Source organism: Nicotiana sylvestris, chromosome 12 (genome assembly GCF_000393655.2).
Source record: "Nicotiana sylvestris chromosome 12, ASM39365v2, whole genome shotgun sequence".
NCBI lineage: Eukaryota > Viridiplantae > Streptophyta > Magnoliopsida > Solanales > Solanaceae > Nicotiana > Nicotiana sylvestris.
Genome location: NC_091068.1, coordinates 47,493,716 through 47,509,383, shown reverse-complemented (window position 1 = coordinate 47,509,383; position 15,668 = coordinate 47,493,716). Strand labels below are relative to the sequence as shown.

The 15,668-nt window shown below is 37.8% G+C and overlaps 1 protein-coding gene across 1 annotated transcript in view; it reads right to left on the bottom strand.

Annotated features, from left to right (window-relative positions):
• Positions 1 to 296: 296 nt before the first annotated feature.
• The window catches only part of LOC104243564 (probable 3-hydroxyisobutyryl-CoA hydrolase 3), a 48,306-nt gene continuing 32,934 nt past the window's right edge, over positions 297 to 15,668 (bottom strand). The window contains exons 10-15 of the mRNA XM_070165101.1: positions 1,658 to 1,800; positions 1,313 to 1,373; positions 1,111 to 1,209; positions 930 to 1,034; positions 806 to 847; positions 297 to 584 (exon numbers count right to left, since the gene is read on the bottom strand). Of these exons, the coding sequence (XP_070021202.1) occupies positions 456 to 584; positions 806 to 847; positions 930 to 1,034; positions 1,111 to 1,209; positions 1,313 to 1,373; positions 1,658 to 1,800 (579 nt within the window). The 3' untranslated portion in view covers positions 297 to 455. The remainder of the gene's footprint in view (positions 585 to 805; positions 848 to 929; positions 1,035 to 1,110; positions 1,210 to 1,312; positions 1,374 to 1,657; positions 1,801 to 15,668) is intronic.

Sequence of the window (15,668 nt, the reverse complement as noted above, 5' to 3'; positions counted from 1 at the left end):
ACTCTTGTTATTATAGGATTTTCATAGTGAAAGGAGGTACGCAAACTAGGTAGAAAAAAGTGACAACAAAGAAGAATCTAACAAAAAAGGGAAATTCTTGAAAAGTAATACACATTGGACAATATCAACATCTAAAACGATATTATCTTAGAGAAGTGACTATAAGATTTAATAGAGACTACGTACAATAGAGTATAGGGTCCGGCCCTTCTTCGGACCCCGCGCATAGTAGGAGCTTAGTGTATCGAGCTGCTCTTTAAGTGAGTTTAAGATTTAATAGTGTTCACAAAAAAAAATCACTGTCAAATGAGCACATAAATAAATTTTCATGACATAAATTCAAAGAGCAATTATAGTGTATGAGTTGCAGTAGATCGTAAAAGAACAAATAGAGATCGTACATTTTGATTTATTAAGCACTGTATATATGTGTAAAAGTTCTTTCATATATAGTATCAAAGTTTGGAGCTTTTCAACTGTGATCTATCTGGAATTTCCAAGTAGCCCCAGCGATCATCGTGGACCACTTCAGAAAACTGCATTACAGTCGCATCTTGTACTTGCTCCAACTTTGATGGTTCCCACTATATATATGTAGAAAATAATTAGAACAGCACTTGACGTATGTTTTTCAAAACAAAGTTATAAACTTTGATAATCTTTTTTTTTTTTTTTAAAATTACATTAGCTCGTTGTTGAAAAGTTAGATAAATATTGAAGATGCTGGACAAAAGGCGCAAATTTATGCTTGGGTTCGCTGAAAGTGCTGATACGTTTTGCGTTCTATATATATGATTAATCGTACCTTAAATTTTTTGCCTTTGTCAAAAAAGATTGCTTTACCACCCTACAAGTTCAATCAAATCAGAAAGTGAAGATCAAATTAAAGAGGTAAAATTTATATGATGTGAAGATTGCAGCATATATACCTCGTAGAAATCGTTGTAATTGAATGATCTTAGTACGATGCGACTACTAATATTAAATTCGCGAGACAAACACTGTCGAAGTGATTGCTTCCGTCCTTCTCTAATCTGTAAAACACTAATGTGTTAACTTTTATAAAAGAAGCAACAGATGATCAATTCAATAGTCGGCAGTTAATATTACAGATCGTAGTGAAATCTTAAGGCTTGTTGGTGAGGCAAACTTCATAGACTTTATTGCATTAGTGATCCACTTGTCATCCATTCCAGTTGCTTCTTTTTCCTACCAAAAGCAAGAGGTTAGAAGTAAATAAATATGTTTAGTTCACTCATATATAATAATTAGGAGATATATATATAAGAGAAAGATTTCATGAATAACATACCAGTGCAGATAGTATATCTTCAACTGTGTCCTTGCCAAAGCAATGATTGATAACTTCAAGTCTATTTTGGTGATTGCATACAAGGAACAAATTAAATTAAGATAAGCCATTAGTAGGATGAAAGTACGTAGATTAAGAAAAAAATTATTGGAAACTGCTTCTTGCAATATACTAAGTTACATTGCATTCCATTCCTTTGGAAAATGACACAGTTTTTGTCTAATATTTGAAATCAGACATATCCATTTCTTCCTGAGCTAACCAACAAATAAAAATGTGCTAAAGTCATACATATAGCTAGAAAATATATCAATAGAAATAAATATTAGAAGAAAATAGCATTACCTTTTCAAACTACTTCCTTCTTTCAACTCTGGATTACGAGCGAACTCTTTTATGATTCTTGAAACGTCCAACTCATGAGCAAACTCTAATGATTTGTTTGATGAGAATGCTTGACATAATGCATCTTCCATTGACTCTATATCCTACAAATTAAAAGATTCAGTTGTGCTTTTAGAATATATGACCAATTAACGTGAAGTAATCAGCTGATCCAAAGAGTTGCTAAATGTTTTGCAGGAATGTTGGTGTACAAATACAACTACACGTAATGGACTGTTTTAATTATGTTTGATTTGATATATGCTCTATTTCATGATTCTCATGATACATATTTGTATTAAGGCTAATCTATGCAAAGATTTAATCCGTAAATACTAGTTAAGAGACTTATGCGTTTCTCCTTGCGGAAGTGAATCATCTAGCAATCATCGAATTACTGGTCGTTGGGAATTCTCGCAGGACGGATAAATCCACAGCCTAAAAATCCCTTTGATGAATGTAGAAAAAGTCTTCTTTTTCAACACCCATAGTGATGCTTATATAAGCTAGTACTATAATTTTAGGAAAAAGACTAGCTAATGAGTTAACGGTCTAATTAACATTCTCTAAGAGTGGACCGACCCAATAGTAATTTTCCAACACTGTGATACCAGTATTATATGATTTGACTATGCATATAAGATGATATAGGTTAATCCGTGTGACTGGTTATGTGTTCTCCATACACTTGAAAATTGTATTGAAAACTAATTTTTTGGTTGATAATGGTAAAGTATTTATGAATGATTAGTACCAAGAGGGTACTTTACAAAAGACAATGTCAAGTTCACTGCATTAAATACAACATCATAGACTCCAAAGCCTTCCCGGAAATAAAGACTAAAAAATAGATTTTCCAATGGCTGCTTACTACACTAAAAATATTGTGTTCGAAAATTGTTCAGCTGAGCACATATTATGTTTTGATTATTAAGAAACAAAATTGATTGTGTTGTAGAGAACCAGGTTTCATGTTCCAGGTTGGTGTGCTACTAGACTGGTATCTGCAGACATGAAATACGAATGCCAAGATGTAATGACCTAGCTGGTTGTTTCGTGTATTTTAGCCCTGTTACCTTCCCTATGTGTATTTGTTGTTATGTGACTTCTGGGGATGGTTAGTTTAGTTTCGGAAAGGCTTTGGAGTGAATTGGAACACTTAGTTCCATAGTTAGAAGCTTAAGTTGTAAGAGTTGACTAAGGTTTGACATTTGTGTAAATGATCTCGGATTCGTATTTTGATGGTTCCAATAGGTTTGTATGGTAATTTTGGACTTAGGCATATGTCCGGAATTGGATTTGGAGATTCCTGGGTTGATTTGGCCCTAAATGTTGAAAGCTGAAAATTTAAAAATTTGGAAGGTTCACAGGTTTGATTGTGGGTTGACTTTGGTGTTAACAGATTCAGATTTTGGTTCGGAAGTTGTAATAGGTTCCTTTTGTCATTTGGAATTTTTGTGAAAAAATTAGGTTCATCCTGGATTGCTTAGTCTTGAATCGGACACTTGGTTTGCAGTTTGAATATTTGTTTAAACTTAGGAGACATTCTATTTGTGTTTTGGCATTTGATTCATTGTTGTGGTGTTACCCTATGTGTTAGGAGGCTTTGGATAGGTTGGAGTAGCGTTTATGAACTTTTTGGTGTGACTGGACGGGGTCCTAGGGAGCTCGGGTGGGCTTCGGGCCACCCGGAGCATTTTGGACAATTACAGATTTTGCTAGTGTTATATCTTCATCGCGATCGCGGGGTTGGGTCAATTGTGAGCTGGGCAGTTTTCTTTCATCGGGTTTGTGTATTCGTGGATCAGCTAGGAGCTGGGGGTCTATTGTCTATGCGTTTGCGATAACATGTTAGCGTAGGGTCAGGTTGGTTCTTCATCGCATTCGCAAGGTGGTGTCTGCGAACGCGAAGGTATATTTTGAGGCAGTCTTTTTTGCGAGAGCACGTGCCGCGTTCATGAAGGGTACACCTGGCCAGACCTTTTCATGGGAGCCTAAGTTCAAGGTTAGACATATACCACAAGAGACACTAAAGCGTTTCTTTCAAACTTCTTAAAGCTAAAGCCACTACCTTTATTAGACCTAGTACCATAGAGGACTCACAACAGTCATCTGATTGAGTAGCAGAGGACATTGGAGCTCTCACTCCTCTGAGCACATGATCCTGGTCGCATCCATAGGAGAAAAGAAGGAAAAAATTTGAATCTTTTTTTTTAAAAAAAGAATGAGAATTTTGGAAGCAGCAAAGCTGGGTTAGGTTGAAGGATGTAGCTCATATCTGGTATAACAATTTATTGTTAGGAATGCTTATTGGTGCATCCCTGATGACATGGAGTATACCAAGGCTTTCATGGAGTAGTTCTTCCTAATTGCTTTAGAGACGAGTTGACTCGAGCATTCTAGAGATAATACATATGAAAAATATGATCATGGATAAATATGATGTTTAAATATACTTAGGGCTATGCCCCTCACTTGGTTCATGATGAGAGCATGAGGAATAAGAGGCTCGTTGAGGGTTGAGAGATCCATTATTTAGGGTCTTAGAACATTTGATGTGCACTATGACTTACATTTGAGGCTAGACACTGCTAGGAGGATTGAGGTGAGAAGATAGGAGAGAAGCGTACCTCTCGAGAGGATAGCAAAAAGATAAAGATAATAGGATATACCATTTAGTTGAGGCACTAGTTCTGGCTAGGCATCTAGATCATATGAGAAGCAAAAAGGCTTTATGAGTTCATCAGTGTTATTTAAGCAACCATCAGCTAGGTTCTTAACTTAAATAGGACTATAGAGGTTATGTATAGTCTGAGTCATCAGAATGTAGATAGTCTATCCTCGCAGTTGATGTTTGATTATAATTCTAAATTGTATGGTATTACTTGCCTTATATTTTGATGTAACAATAATAATTTGTGGGACATTTGAGCTTAATTAAGTTACTTTCATGGGTAGGAATACTTGGACATAAAGTGGAGAGAAGTTGCAAAAAGTGGTACAAAAAATGATAGAGTAGATCACGAAAGGAACAAGGCCACGAGACAGCCATTCCTTAGCACCATAGATAGCATGAGGCGATGCCAAACACGGAGAAGATGTCGTGCCTACAGTGTGAGGCACCCTTATATAAAGTCAGTTTAAGGCGCGAAGCGCCATCGACCCTGTTCGAGCTGGTTTCTTCTCTTTTTCAGTTTTGGACTTGGCTAATTCAGCCTAGGCTTTATCCTACCCTATAAATACTCTCTAAACTCGTTTTTACGGGATTGGATATATTTCAGAGGCAACAAAGGCTATGGAACACGTGTTGTAACGACCCGACTAGTTGTTTTGAGTATTTGCACTTCGCTCGGTATTTTGAGGGCTCGAGTATCTTCGCATGATATATTATGAGTTACATAAATCGACGGTGTTTGTTTTCAAGTTATCTGGAATCGATTTGGAAGAATGAACTTCAAGATTTAAGCTTTAAGTTGGAAAAGTTGACCAAGTTTGACTTCTTAGCATTTGACCTCGGAATGGAGTTTTGTCAATTCTGTTAGCTTCGTGGGTGATTTTGGACTTAGGAACGCGTTCGGATTTTGATTTGTAGGTCCGCAGTTGAGTTAGTCATGAAATGGCGAAAGTAAGATTTTTGGGAAGTTTGACCAGGAGTGGACTTTTTTATATCGGGTTCGGATTCTAATTCTGAAAGTTAGAATAGGTCCGTAATATCAAATGTGACTTGTATGCAAAATTTGAGGTCAATCGGAGGTGATTTGATATATTTCGACATCGGTTGTAGAAGTTGAAGTTTTAAAGTTTATTGATTTTGACTTGAGTTGTGATTCATCGTTTCGAGGTTGTTATTCGTAATTTGAAGCTTCAAGTAGGTTTATTTTGTCATATGGAACTTTTCTGCAAAATTTGGCGTCATTCGGAGTTGATTTGATATGGTTCGGATGCTTGGTTGCAATATCTATAAGTTCTTGAAGGTCATGATGATTTGTATGTGTTTTGGCATCTGATTTGTGGTTTTAGTTGTTATTTTGGTTTTCTGATCGTGCGAGCGAGTTCGTGTTATATTTCTAGACTTGTGTGGATGTTTGGTGTGGAGTCCCGAGGGCCCAGATGAGTTTCGTACGCGTTTCAGAGTGTTGGAAGAAGGTTCAGCTGTGTTGGTGTCTCTGCTCTCACATTTGCGAGATATTTCTTGCTTTTGCAAAGATGGGCTAGGGCAGGGGAGTTCTCAATTGCAAACAACATCATCGCATTTGCGATAGCAGCTTCGCATTTGCAACGCCAACTGTCGCTTTTGTAAAAGACTCTGAGCTCGCATTTGCGAGTCTTCTGTCGCATTTGCAACTTGAGAAGGGTTGGTCAGCCATCGCTTTTGCGATACTTTTGTCGCATTTGCGAGCATCGCATTTACGATCATGATGTCGCAAATGCGACGTCTGAGGCTGCTATTAAGATTTTCATTTCCGGACTTAGCTTCATTTTATCATATTTTGAACCCTAGGTCCGAGAATAGGAGATTTTATGAAAGGATTTTCATACCAAATCATTGGGTAAGTACCTTTAATCATTTCCCAACTACATTTCATGATTATATATAAGATTTAACATCAAATTCATGAGAATCTAAAGGAAAATTTGGGGAAAATTGTAAAATCTTTCAAAAATTTAAATTGATGATTTGAAGGACGAATTGGTACCAGCTTTGTAAAATTTTCAAAATTTTTTTCCCAGAACGTGTATTTATTGTAAAATCTTTCAAACAGAACGTGTATTTATTCGTACCAGCTTTGTAAATTCCAAGTCTTAGAAGCTCATGAGTTGTACTATTAGATCCTGGGTAAATTTTTAAATGTTCAGTTATCTATTCTCTATTTTCTTATAATCTCTATTGAGATGTATTATCTGTTAGTTGACTTACCTAACGGGTTGAGTTAGGTGCCATCACGACCAGTGATTTTTGGGTCGTGACAAGGTTGTATCAGACCACTAGGTTCGTAGGTTCTACGAGTCATGAGCACGTGTCTAGTAGAGTTCTGCGGATCGGTATGATGGCTTCTATACCTATCTTCGGGAGGCTACAGAGCATCTAGGAAAATTTCTTCTTCTTCTTTCCTTATCGTGCGACCTTGTTTGAGCTTGAAATCTACGACTTTGACTCTTCCCAATCGCTCATATGCAAAGTTGTGCACTCAGTATTCGCTATGCACTGACAATCAGTGATGCTGCAAATAGATTACGATAGGCTATGGATGCTTGATTATTATCGCGATGTGTTGTCTAGACTCAGAAGCAGGTGTAGTGTTAAATCTTCTAGTCGTTCATTTGTGGTATGAGGCGGGTTCATATGTCTGGTGGGTAAGCACAGATTTGGGAAGATTGGTTGGTGGCCTGGCTATTGTGATTAAAGTGGGTTCATGGCAAAGTGTCGGTTTGAGTATAACCGGTGGACGATCTCCTGCATGATGAGTTTGGGATCGTGTGTCTAGTATGTCTCGTATGAGGTTTCCATTCAGTGGAGTGCATATGTTATCATTTCAGAGCATTTGGGGCAGTTGTTTGACTATTGCAATGATGGGTAAGCACTTATAGTGACTTCGAAGTGTTCTATGATCGGCACTGCATGAGTTTTAAAGTATTCAGCTAAATAGCTGTGCGGGATCGGGGCATGCTGTGAAGATATGGTACTTTGGGGTGCTAACAGCGTTCTATGGCTTCGAGCTAAGTGGTGGAGTTTTCTAATGATGATCGGATTGTAGGATTATAGGCCATATCAGTTTCCGGACCGAGGGATTGCATGGTAAATTCTTCAAATGGTCATATGTTGGTGAAGCACGGGTTGCTCGACGTGTTTAGCTGTGTGTTGAAGATCAGAGTAAGATGAGTGGTTATCGAGAAGGTTCTGGCGAGTTCCAAGTCTTATGTAGCCTTTAAGGACTTTTGAATTTTTCTACATGTGGGCTTGAAAACGGTAGCAAATGGTAATCGGATCTGCGGTATTTCCTTGTCAAGAAAGGTTTACGTGTAAATGTTGGGGTGATGTAAGAAATGGCTTTGGGTTCCCAGGAAGTTCCCTCAAGGCGGTCATATCGGATTGAGTTACTCTCGGGTTGGCGGTCTGCGTGACTCGGTTGAGTTAGAGGCGATTAGTTATGATTACTCGATTATTTGTTACTGAGTTCTGAAAAGTTTATCATGGTTATGACCACGGTTGGAGTTGATGTCTTTCTACAGGTATAGAAGCTATATTGTGTATGGAGGTGTTCCCCTGGATTGAGTTAAATGAAAGATTCTCGGTTGATGAGGTGTTCAATTTGCTTATGGTTCAGAGTTGACTATGAGATTTTCATTGTATTACGAGTTATCATGTTAGAGGCGACGCGTTGTGTGGGGTTGAAAAGTTGAATGTACAAGGTTGCAGTTAGTTTTGGAGGGAAGTATATGAGTTCTTAATGATACAGCCAATTTCGGGTGTTTAAGGCTTTGATGGCACCGTGTGTTTCCACCGGGGGAGAGTTCGGCTGTTGGCAGGCATAATGTGTTTTGACTTATGGGTGTTTTGCCGTGAGATAATGGAGTATGAGTTACGTGTCGACCATCAGAGTAGTGGTGTTGAGATTGGATATGAAGATTCTGATATTCGTGAGGCTTAGAGACTAAATGTTCTTATTGCCAGACTATTCCTTGATTGCGAGTTGTGAAGAAATATTAAGGATTGGATGAATGATAGTAGGTGTTATGGAAAGGTTGCTATGGACATTTGGAAGGTTAATTGCATGTTTGGGAATGATTGGAATTTGGTTTAGGGATTATTTTGAGCCTAATGAGAATGTGTATTCTGTATCAGATTGGATTTGCTTGCTCTTGCGCAGTTGTTGCCACGTGGATATCATCGGGCGGAATAGATGTTATTCGTGCCTTGGTTTATGTTATATGTTTCTCTCTTATACTATAATGGATTGTGAGGGTTACATGGTTCTTCGCACGCATATTGTGATTTAGTTTAGGCCTCATGGCACTATGGGCGAGGTGGCCTTCGTGATGTTGCTTTACGTATTGCACCATAGTTGTGCTTGTCCTTCTCAGTATTGTTTGTTCTTAATAATTTTCCCACGGTTATATTTTTGTGCACTTTGTTGTGTTTGATGTTGACGCACATGTGATCAATGAGCCCGAGTATTATGGCTCGATGGGTACCCTATGTGGATCGATATAATGGGATCGAGTTGCACACTGCAACGGTACAGTAATGAAATGTGACTCCTTATTCCCGTTTCGTGTATTTTGCTTTCACCTTGTTAGAAATAGTTCATAGTAAAGTGCAAAAATTTCCCTGCTTGTTCAGCTTATTTAGTAGTCTTCTTATTTAATTTTCTTACTGTTATCTGTCATGTCTAGATTGTTACTTGTTAGTATACAAAACCAGGTTGTGAGGGGATCCATATGATTATTGTTGATACTTGTCGGTGTGGCTGTTTGCATTGGCTGAGATGAGGTTTCTAGACCTGAGATTTGCGATATTGTATTGGGATGAGGAAGTTTTGGAAGAATAATACTATATTTTGTTGAGGATTTGGACAATGGCCCTGGTCGGGCGAGTGAGTTTCTTGGCTTATTGATCAGATGAGTAGTTAAGCGGTTATGCATGTCTTTCATCATCGGTAGGGTATGAAGGTTTTTAACGAGGTTCTAATCAATATGAGGTTTGCTACCGACACCGGATTTGTTTTGGGCAGTAATGGTGGTCAGCAGTTCCTACTGTGAGTGTCGAAGTGATGGGGTATGTTTACCGTGAAAATGGTAACAACAACTAAAATTGTTAATGAGATTCTAAAAATACGTGATCTATTCCCGAGCTAGTTGTTAGAGCAGTTAATGCCAAGAACGCATACTATAATGATGCAATGCGAGCTAAAATGAGACAATAATCAAACCGAAGGGGCCTGTTACCCGAATGCAAAGCCGGTCGATAAGGACCTCGGGGTTTGGATTCGAATCGAGCTCGAGCTATCAGGGGAAACCAAGAATAGGATAACAATTAAGGATTCGATCAAGCGAGGCTCTTTATGGCCAGTATTGCGCAGTATAGCATGAAACAAGTAAGAAGACAATAGATATTAAAGTGGCCTTGGGCCAGTGAGAACAAGCAAAATAGGAGAAAATAGAGAGAGAGAGAGAGAGAGAGAGAGAGAGAGAGAGAGAGAGAGAGAGAGAGAGAGAGAGAGATTAGTGCATTTGTGGAGAAATGGAGCAACATTATCCCTTTACAAAGTGGTATGGGTTCCCCTTATATAGGTGAGGGAACACGGTATGGTATAGAATGCATTAAATGTAAAGATACGAGGATGGGACAGCTAGACATGACACTAGAGCCTATTGATTCTAGCTGCTTGCCTCGGGAGTTCCCCGTCTTTGTAACCTTTGCTGGGTCGTGGACAGATCCCCTAACCTCGGAGCCTCTGCAGGGCCGCGGATGATCCTTGAGATAAGGAGCCCGATCATGATCCCACAGCCTCGAGGCACTGACATGACATTCCGAATATACCTTAATGGCGGGAAATGGATTCCACTAATTTCACCGCATACAGATAGTCTTCGCTTTTCCTAGAATGAATTAAAAGGAAACGATATTGAATCATCCTCTCGAGGTCATTATTGCCATGACGTCAACCGTCTAAGAGCATTATATGCCATGCCCTAGAGAACCGTGCAGGGCCGCCGTCAAATGCGGTAATCAAGAAACCTGCGAACTGGTATAGGCTCGTCTCTTCTGCTTTCCCAGCGATTCCTATAAATGCACTGGTTGCTAGATACTCTCCATCTTCACCCTTGTTTCAGGCCTGAATCAGAATTTTGCTATTTGATATCTTCACATCTTTCCCTCTTTTCACTAAAAGGTTTTACCATTTTTCATGGCTAGGACTTCTAGGACGTCCCTTGACAGAATGATACTGCGTCATTGTCCCGATTACCTAAGGGGGAAAACAAATCGATTCCCACTTTAGAGCAATGGACTCCTCCCGATATTGACACGTCAAAGGATTTCGACATTGAGACTCCCTCGTCTACGTCGGGTCGATGCGAGCACGTATTTCGATATGTTAGTGTCGTGACCAATACTGACAAAGTGAAGGAGGACTGCCGATGGAGCGAGGCAGTGGAGGTAGAGATACCCAGCCCCAGCGACAACATTACCGACTTTAAGGCTGGCTTTCTTTACATATATACTTACCCATTCACCCTGGGTCCTAATAAATCTGTCGAATCTCCTCCTTTGGAAATCGATCCAGTTATCCTTAACTTCTGCGCCCGATATCGGGTGACCCTCGGTCAGATCTACCCGTCCTTTTGGAGGATCGTGTTAATGCTCAGGCACTTTACCGAAGGGGTTACAGGCGAGGTTTTTACCCTTAGCCATTTGATCAGATTGTACCGCCCTCGGCTGTATCGAGGCTTAATCAAGCTTCGACATCGGTCCAAAAAGTCTTTCTTCATGAGTGTTGATGAGGGGAAGGACCGGGGATGGATGAGCAGGTTTATTCGAGTGAGGACCTCGGATATCATCCCGGCCCGGAGGATGCCCTTTCCAGAGCGATGGATCGATCGACGTAAGTGAACTTCCCTTTATCCACTTCACAATTACTCTTTTGTTTGTCACAATAACCCCTTTTTGCTCTCTCTAGCCGCTACTTGGCATCCCAAGGTGGTCCCAGATTTGGATGGATGGATCAGGCTTTTGGATGAAAGGTTCCTGTATCGTATTCGGTCTTGGACCGTCATGGATAAGGAGTGTTGGGTGGCTAAGAATCATGGTGAGGTTTATTTACCGCTCGTGTGTGAGCACGTGATTTTTGCCTTAACGAAAACTACTCCAAAATAAATCAAAAAATAAAATAAATTTCTTTTACTATGTAATTTTTGAATTTGCGTGGTGTTAAATATTTGTGTTATGTCCGTAAAAGTTTACTTTGTCATAATAAAATGAAAAATAAAATAAAATACATGTTGCATGCATATAGGATTTAATTATGCATTTAAAAGATAATTTAAATAAAATCACAAAAATATGCGATAGTTCTATTTTAAATATTTCACTGTGTGATTGATGTTTTGTCTATGTGTTAAATAATTGTTATAGAGTAATTAATATATTTTTGTGAAGTTAAAATTGTTTTATAATTAAAATTGGAAATTTAAATTAGAAAAATGAAATAGTTGAAAAAGGAATAAAAATCAGACCTGGATTTAAATCCAGGCCCAAGCCAAATTACCCCCTTTAGCCCAATCCAGGCAGCCCAAGTCCGGTCCAGTCCAAAGCCAAGACCAAACGACGACGTTTGGCCACATTTATCAAGGACCATTGGATCAAATCCAACCAACGGATGCGATTTCATCACCTTTACCCGTAACCCGTAACCCGATCCAGTGACCCGACTCAGTCCGACCCCAACGTTAAACCAAACGACGTCGTTTGGATTAGTGGATTGATCCTGGCCCTTCATCTTACTTGATCGGACGGACAATACCAATCCACCCCACCCCTATATAAGTCCCAAGCCCTACCCCGGCCCCTAACTGAACACCCCCCCTCCTCTCACTATTCACCATCTTCCTCAGACCCTCCCACCTAACCCTAGCCGCCCTAAGACCCCAAAGCCTGAAACCCGGCGGCATCAACGCCGCCGGTCACCAAAATAACACCCTAAGATCCCCTGAACATCCTCTACACGAATATGACCTTAGTTTCCTTCGAATCAGGCCCCAACCCTTCGAATCTTAAATCGAAGGTTGGCCTGAAAACCTGATCTTCTCCGATGGCTTCCAAAATAACACCACAACTTCCCCTAGATACCCTCATCATGGATCTGTTAGTTGCATGGTTCGAATCATACTGGAACTACTCGAATCTTCATTTGAAGATTCGAGTACAACCTGACCTTATCCCAACCTACTTCAAACCCACACCAGTTACCCCCCTGACCTCCCTCGTGCCTAGAACATCTTTGGTTTCCCTCGAATCTAACCAGAAATGAGTAAGTCCCAAATCGAACTTTCAAGAACCCTAAAATACCAAACTTTTGGATTCTGTCCAGATTGAATAAAGATTGAGGTTTAATCGACCTTAGTCGAAGTATTTTCAGTGGAAAATACTTCGACTAAGGTCTGTTTGATTTCAAACAAAGTCCAAATCCAAGTCGAGTTGAGTTCATTTGAATTTAAAGGTTCAGAGGTAATTTCTGTTTCTTATGAGCATTCTATGAGTATTCTATGTTTGTTTTCATTAGTCTGTTTAATTTTTCATATTTTTTTAGTCAATTCTGTTATACTGTCTCATACTCGTCTATTGGATCAGAATCATACTATTGTTTCTATTGTTTACGAATGGTCATAATATGTGTAATCGACTCGATTAAGTTCGTCGATTAGTTGTTTTGTAAATTCTTATTGCCATTAATGCTGTTTGTAATACCCTGTTTATCCGTTTGGAATTGTTTATTGTCATTGAACTCAGTCAATTAGTTCTTCCCAATTAATTGATTCTCTTTTAATAATTCAGAAAGTTTGTCAATGGTATGTATATATTGTTTTCTGAACAGGGCATTGTCAGTATATTGACAATGCTCCTGTATTTGTTTGCTTTTAGTTCAGTTTTGAATTTCAGTTGAAATAATCCTGCATGTTCTGTGTAATGTTAAGGGTGTTTTATTCAGTGTTCAGTTGAGAATCCCCTGTTTAAATTCAGTTCTTGTCAATCAGTTATTAGAAATGTGATATACTGTCTCAAAATCATAGGATTGGTTATAGCTGTAAATCAGAAGGATAATTAAGTTTATACAGATTATAGAATCTGTTTTACAGTGGGTTCTGATTTTTCAGTAATAACAGTAGGTTTTCAGGGGTACTACTGGTAATGAAACAGTGAGGTAATATGATATAATAGAGGGCTGAAAGTGGTATGTTAATGGCTATTAGTTAATGATACTAATGGGGAACAAGGGATAATGGGCTGCTAGAAATCAGGAAAAAGTTAACTTGATGGGATTTAAAGTAGTAAAGGCAGATTTTAATGGAATTTTTTCTGTTTTTAAAAGATAAAAGGGGGTCCGGGCAGCACTTAAAAAGGGGGGACAGACCTGTATAAGATAGAGGGGAATGGGGACTGATTTAAAAAAGGGAGTTTTTTCAGAAAACTTGAAGAGAGTTTAAGAGTTTTTTTCAGAACAGAATTTAGACAGACCTTAAGAGTTTTCAGAAAGAGAGAAATCAGTTTTCAGAGAGATTAGAACAAGGAAAATTGAGATCTTGGGCAGATTTTAGGAGATTGAAAGAGGAAAATCAAGCAGAAACAGAAATATGAAAAGGAAGATAGAAAGAAAGGAAAACAGAAACATTAAAACAGAATTCTACATCGGAAGTTAGTATTGAAATTGATTCTGTGTTTAAAAATTGAAATTTTTTAGTCGGTTTTGTTCCAAGTCTCAGAATCAGAAATATCATTCTCTTCATTAAATCTGTCCGGATTTGTTCAATATCGTTGTTCAGTTAAAAACGTGAAACTTCCTAAAAGTACTGTCACTGTGCATCTGGGTTCTTCGGGTCTTATTGTTGCCCAAACCTGTGGAAAGACTACTATTCCATTGATTTTGTTACTGCTGCTACTGCTGAAATTTACTCCTTCTACCTTCATTTTCAGGTACATATTTTTTAAATTTTAAGTTGGAAAGAGATTCAACATGACTCATCAATGAAGCTTGAATTGAACTTTTTTTTTATTTTGTCCAAATTCATCAGTTTAAATTTCATTTTTTTGTTTCATGTTAGTTAATTAGTAGTGAATTCAATTTGATAGCTATGAGCTAATTGTCTTACTTTGAAAGTTCGTATAAAGCTTTGTAATAATGTTAGTCCTTCATCTCATTAGTTTAATTATATTTGAACTGTCAAGGCAAGAAACATGACATAAAGATTGGCTATTTACTAGGCCTTATGGCATTGTTAGAATGGAGTAAAAATATCAAAACTATATTGCTAGTTTATTCTTATACATGATTTAGTTATGGATGGAATGATATAAGTTGTATATTCTTATGTGGTATGATAACAGGTATTTATAGAACCATTAGTGGATAGTGAGTTGAGTTGTTATGGCTCATTACGATGTTAAAGTGCTACGAATGTTTCAAGACATACAAATAGGTGGCATGTAAAGCAATGTTGTTAATTAATTTGTACAATAATTCCCTTTATTATCAATTTGATGCCTATTTACCATCCTAAATAAATAATTAGGCCTATTAGATTAAAAGCACGTATATGAGAATAAGATGAGATATACAAATTGCAACACTTTTATCAACGACAATTAAAAATAGGACTTGCACTAAATAGAAATAATAAAAGTTCTTAAAAAAAAATATTCTTCCCTTTATAAATCATTTTTAGTTTCATATACAATTCATTATTGGGCATGTAGATATATATGTTGTATTTGTGAAAAATAGTATTAATCATGTTCTTATTCTTTATTTTGAATTTGAATAGTCTTGGATGAACATGTTATATGCGGAAATTATAATCAACGGGCAACATTCAATAAATTGTGAATTCTTTTTCAAGAATTAAAGGGTATCTTAAATGAAGATTTCTCATAATATAATAAACAATTTGTGGAAAAATCCCTAATATCATTACAAATATTTTGCGCAATTAGGGATACGTTCGCGTACCCTGATTATATTTTTAAAAGCAAAAAATTCGGATTATGCGTACGCGCAATTTCGAGCGAATATTTAATAAAAGGATTTTTCCAAAGGCGTTAAATCAATTTCATAAAAACCCGAGATGTACGGTTCACTATTTAAGAAAAAAAAACAAATATTCTTGATTCGACACAATTTCGAAAAATGATTGTTTAATAAATATCTTACCAAAAGTTATCGTGTACACGTACGCGTGACACAATTCCGCATTTTTA